At 39.4% G+C, this 6,000-nt stretch overlaps 1 protein-coding gene across 15 annotated transcripts in view; it reads right to left on the bottom strand.

Annotated features, from left to right (window-relative positions):
• Positions 1 to 273: 273 nt before the first annotated feature.
• Positions 274 to 6,000, bottom strand: part of plcb4a (phospholipase C, beta 4a) — a 560,059-nt gene continuing 554,332 nt past the window's right edge. For all 15 annotated transcript variants that reach the window (XM_072581470.1, XM_072581466.1, XM_072581480.1 and 12 more), the window contains one exon: positions 274 to 2,934. In XM_072581470.1, the coding sequence (XP_072437571.1) occupies positions 2,846 to 2,934 (89 nt within the window). In that variant the 3' untranslated portion in view covers positions 274 to 2,845. The remainder of the gene's footprint in view (positions 2,935 to 6,000) is intronic.

The raw sequence follows: 6,000 nt of genomic DNA, 5'->3' as shown, positions 1-6,000 counted from the left end.
AGTGCTGGAGAAACTCGGCATAGGTAGGAAGAGAGACGGACTCTGTTCTTACAAAGGGTCACTGGACTTGAAACATTAATTCTACTTCTCTCTCTACAGATGCTGCTTGTGTTTCAGATTTCCAGCATCCTGCAGCTCTGTGTTTTTATTTCGGTATATCTTTCCTTCGATAATGGGACCAAAACTTTCAAAGTGTTCTCGACGCTGAGAAATCATTTTTGTTGCAAACACTGCCACAGTCACATCAAAAACACTCGAATCATTAAGTCACTGCTCAACTTTTATCATTTATTTATAATGGGGTACAGAAACTATAAAATCGTATTAAAGAATTCTGGGAACATCAATTAAGAGTTCATGATTTTCTACCTTTTAATTTGACAGATAATATAAATATAAAACACCTTCACCAAATCTCTTTTCTAAATATATATATATATTTAAACAAAACCAATACATGTTAGTGATACCTGTAAAACAGCCTGCTTTTTCAGTAAACCTACATAACTAATTATATATAAGCAGTAGGACAGTTACCTGATATAAAACAGAACAGCCATTTATAGACAGTATCTACCAGCAAACAGAACAGAATTTGTGTACTTTTGTTTTTAAAAACTATATACCCGAGTTGCAGAATTTAGATAATTCAAATTGTTTCAACATTGCACTTCATTTCTTTGTGAAAGCAGCAATTCCCAGTAACCCACCTACATCAGTTAGGTATACCAGTGGCACATTAAAAGAACTGTTACAGTAGTACACATTACATTTTAGGAATATCACCTTACATATACAATACCATAATTGATATGTTGTAAAAGCTATTTGTGTTAAGAGGGTTAAAAATGGCTTGCTGGAGAAGAATCCCTCAAAATGGCTGATAACACGAAATTGCATTCTCAGAAACAAATATATTCTTAGCAAGTCTGCAAGTATTACACGACCACACAGCCCTTAAGATAATCGATATGCCTTAAAACACATTTTGGTCTTAAATGATATTATAGAATTAAATACATATTTACATACAATATTTCATCATGGTACATTTCAACATTTCTGCTCTGGTAGACAAGTGTTCATTTACCCTCTCTTGTGTAATGCTACAAACATTTTTGGGAAGTTTATTTGGGTGATGGATGCATGTTATCGTCTGGCAAGAGCATTTCAAATACTTCTTAAGACACAGATTTGAACCTTCTCCCAAAGCATGAAATAATATGGTGTACATATGGTGTACTATAACTATTAGCTACACTGAGCTACAGAAAATCTTTGATTTGTTTTGTTTTGTTTTATGCAGCATCACTTAAGATGTCCTTTTAGTTAATAGTGTGAAGGTATATTGCCATATAAGATCTGGGATTGCTCAGGTCTCTGTGCTGAATCGGGCAATATTAAGGTTGCCCTTCAAATTTTGCTCTGATAAGTACTATATGCTTAAAGTAGAACAATTTGGTGAATATCTGCTTTGCACAGATGTGTATTTTTGTTTCGTATATGCTGTTTGGACTACAAGACTCTTTGCTACAGTAGCCCCAAACTTCAGCAAACTTTGTTGAATACTTTGCTACCTATATTTGATTACAAAAAGATGTCCGACTTTCTGGCACCAGTGTAATAAAACTTGTTTTGTTCACATTATGTGCTTAGAATATTAAATAAATTCCCTGATTCAACATTCCTCATCTGATTTATTTTCTTGTTTTATTATAAAGTACATTAACTTGGTCTGAATCCACTTTGTCTTATAGTGTTCACATATTGCAAAGTAAGAAATGCAATGGTTGTGTATGTGTTTTACATATTTTCTTTTTTTTTAGAAAACAAAACTTGTGTCTATCAACATTCTCAACAAGGATTTTCCCTTACCAACAACCCCTGACAAAGATCCATAAATGCATCCTGGACAGTTCCAGGTACTGGATATAATGAATTATTTCCAGATGGATTCCTTGGTATTACCTTTGGGAAAGCTATCAATATACATGTTAGCTTCATCGCTTTGAGGACAAAGCTACCAGTATTTCAGGCAGTCTAATGCTGAATGGTAGCACGCCAACAACTTCAAGGGAGTAAAAACATGCAGCAATCCGTTGTAAACTAAAAGCTAGTTACTTGTGCAAGACCATGCAAAGAGCTCAACATTTACATGAATGGTTGAAACAATGCTCCGATTTGAAATGACGATGTTTAATTTGCTGTGTAAAGCCACTTTTGTGATCAATTCTGGTCACTGGGCTAGAAGGATCATCACGTTTGGGTTAGGTTGTCCACTTATGACAAACAAGACTGAGTAATTGTAACAGCAATTGGTCCTTGGAAGCTCCAAATTGGAGAGGGAATGCAGGATCACAGTCATTGTGACATGGTGGGGCTCTGGTAGATCAATCTAAATGTCTAGGATTCTGAACATTTATTGGCAATATATGCAGACCTAATGTAGGATATTTCTCGGCAAGCAATAAAATGTGTTCTAACTAATTTAGTAATGTTCTTACTGTGTATAACATTTATAATTTTGTGACTTTATCTCCACTTTGCTGGAATAGCCATTTTCCAACCTATGGATTTTAATGAAATGAAATGAAATCCTAACCCTGCCAGCATTTCTAGGCTGGTTACCTTTACCAGAAGACAGTGATTCAGATTTGGACACATACTAAGTAGAATCAGCAACCTTTAAAGTGCTCGTAACATCAAAGCCATTGACTTGAGATACGTAGATCCTTTTGATGCAGAAAGTTGCTGGCTACAGTAGATTTGTGAGGTAAGAAGAGATGGCAAAATTGCTGTTAATATTGGTAGTTTGCACATTACTATTCATCGTATGGCATTGGTCTCAGTCAGTTTCGGGGGAATTCAGACCACTGTTGCTGGTCTGCGAGCCATCTCTGCTTCCAGCTTCACCATCTGCCGCATCTCTTTTGCCTGGGGACAGAAGACACTGTTACTCTAATGTATGGTTTTAGAACAGTCGACAAAGAATTAACAGGCACAGCAGTGATAAACACATCAAACTGTTTTGCATATTTTGGATATCGCAGCATCATTACAAGATGCGGTCTGTCCACCAAAGGAGTTTTCTCCCCCTCCTTTTCAAAATTAGGATTCGGAAAATAATTTTCCTACATCAGTCAGATGCTTGTAATTTAGAAGTTTCATTTGGACAAACGTAAGAGGTTTGTTGGGTACATAATTAGCTGCAGAGGAAGGTTAAAGTAATGTAATAAATTCTATAAAATAAACTACTCTAAACAACTACTATTCAAAAAAATTTAAATTTTACCAATAGTTACTAACAGCACACAGGGATTGCCTGATATACGAATGTCTGACTGAGGAACAGTCATACTTACGAATGTGTGTAATTTTAAAGATCTAACATATGAACATTTCCTATACGACACAGTGGCTCAGTGGTTAGCACTGCTACCTCACAGCATCAGGGTCCCAGGTTCAATTCCAGCCTTGGGTGTCTGTTTGTGGTCTGCACATTCTCCCTGCGGGTGTGTTCCGGTTTCCTCCCACAGTCCAAAGATATGCAGGTTAGGTGAATTGGCCATGCCAGATTGCCCATAGTGTTAAGTGCGTTAGTCAGAGGGAATGGGTCTGGGTGGATTACTCTTTGAAGGGTAGGTGTGGACTTGTTGGGCCAAATGCCCTGTTTCCAGACTGTAGAGAATCTAATCATACTTACAAACAGCCACTTTCCATTGTTCTACATTGTGCCTCAACCTGCGTACCGTTTGACTTATGAATGGACTCCTGAACAGAACCCACTCACAACCTAAGGACTACCTTTATGTGTGATCCAGGTGGTGGTACAGTGATAGTGCTCTGCTCCTGAGCCTAGGATGTGTGGGTTCAAGCCCCACCTACTCCAGAGGTGTGTAATAACATCTCTGAACAGGTTGATTAGAAAACACCTAAAGCTAGGATGGCTTTGACTGAAGTGCAAATGTCACACTTGAAATTATTGTACAGCTCATTAGGAAAGTTTAAACAGAAAATTAGAGTCAATGTATTGAATGTTTAAGAAATATTCTTATTATCCACATGCTCCATGAAATAACATTTGACGCAGTTTAAGGATAATGGGGAAGGCAGTGGTGATGTCATTGGACTAGCAATCCAGAAATTCAAGACAATGTATTGGGGTCCTGAGTTTGAATCTACTTCAATAAATAATCCAGAATAAAGATCTGGCCTAAAAGCAGTCTTATAACTATTGTCAACTGTTGTAAAAACTCATCTACATCATTTCAGGGAAGGAAATCTGCTGTCCTTACCTGGTCTGACCTATACGTGACTCCAGACGCATAGCAATGCAATCCAGAGGAGGTTTTAAGAATGATCCTGGGAATGAAGGACTTGTCATATGAGGAGTGGTTGAAGATACTGGATCTGAACACGTTGGAGTCGAGAAGGTTGAGAGCTTTCTCATTGAAACTTACACATTCACACACACTCACAATCTCTGGTGACTCAGGTAGTACTGAAATAGTGCATCCAACTGCACCCATGTGTGATCACTCATGAAACTATTCAGGTCGCAGACACTAGATGCTTGTGCATTTTTTTTAGATTACCGACAGTGTGGAAACAGGCCCTTCAGCCCAATAAGTCCACACCAACCCTCCAAAGGGCAACCCACCCAGTCCCATTCCCCTACATTTACCCCTAACTAATGTGCAAACTCCACACAGACAGATGCATGTACATCATTTTTCTTGTTAATAATCTGCTTACATTGAAGTTCTGCGCCCAATCTGACATTTTACAGAGGCTTGCAAACATGTTTTCATCATCTAGAATTTAGAAAAGCCTGGATGAAGTGTATGTGGAGAAAATGTTTCCATTAGTAGGAGAGACTAGGCCTTAGGGTGGGGTGTGGGGGGGGGGGGGGGGGGGGGGGGGAGGTAGTGCACAGCCTCAGAATGAAGAGACAACCTTTAGAACTGACATAAGGTGGAATTTTCTTCAGCCAGAGGGTGGTGAATTTGTGGAACTCATAGCACAAAGGGCTGTGGAGGCCAGGTCATTGAGTGCCTTTAAGTCAGAGATAGATAGGGTCTTGATGGAAAAGGGGATTGAGGGTGATGGGGAGAAGGCAGGAAAATGGGGTTGAGAAACTTATCAGCTGTGATTGAATGGCAGAGCACACTCGATGGGCTGAATGGCCTAATTTCTGCTCCTATGTCTTATGGAAGTATCTCTTCTCTTGAAGAGTTTGTGGTTAATCCTACTCCCCTGAAAATGAGTAAGCCTGTAGACAAGTATTACCAGACAGATTGGTGGTGAAAAATCTACCCATAGAAGATTTGAGTAGAATCCTATTTCTATTCAAGTTGTCTTGCTGATGGTAGCCAGGGTGTGATGGAAGGGCTGAAAGTGACATGGATGTTAGTTAATGCTGTCTATCGGGGCAGCAACCCATCTTTTTCCTTCAACCATTCTCAACCAGTGACTGCTTACATTTCAGAAAGCTACTTACGATGTCCTAATAGTTACGGAATCACACCTCCATTCCATTCTTCTTGTGCATGCTCTCCAAATCTCTGGTCACTCAGGTGGTACTGAAATAGTGCACCAAACTGCACCCACATGCTATCACCAGCAAAACTACTTTGGGTGCAGACACTAGACACTCATATATGTCACCCTCTCGCAACCTGCCTTACCCCCTGTTTTGGTGTTGTCTGCAAATTTGGCTGCAGTAAATTCACTTCCTTCCTCCAAGTCATTAATGTATGTATTGCAAAACAGTCGTGGCCCCAGCACTGATCCCTGTGGAATCCTACTGGTCATGGATTACCAATCTGAAAAAGAATTCCTTATCCCTATTTGCTGATTCTTGCCCATGAGCCAATTCTCTACCAATGCCCGTGATGATCGAAGGAGATGTGGGGCTTGCGAATCCGTGAACTTTCACAGGTGGGGCATAATTTGCTGGGTGGAGCGCTCCAATTGTCCACTCTTCTTGCCCTTTAAGGT

This window comes from Chiloscyllium punctatum, chromosome 11 (genome assembly GCF_047496795.1).
Source record: "Chiloscyllium punctatum isolate Juve2018m chromosome 11, sChiPun1.3, whole genome shotgun sequence".
In the NCBI taxonomy this organism is placed as follows: domain Eukaryota; kingdom Metazoa; phylum Chordata; class Chondrichthyes; order Orectolobiformes; family Hemiscylliidae; genus Chiloscyllium; species Chiloscyllium punctatum.
Note: the sequence above shows the minus strand (reverse complement) of the source record. Positions and strands in the feature narration are given on the sequence as shown.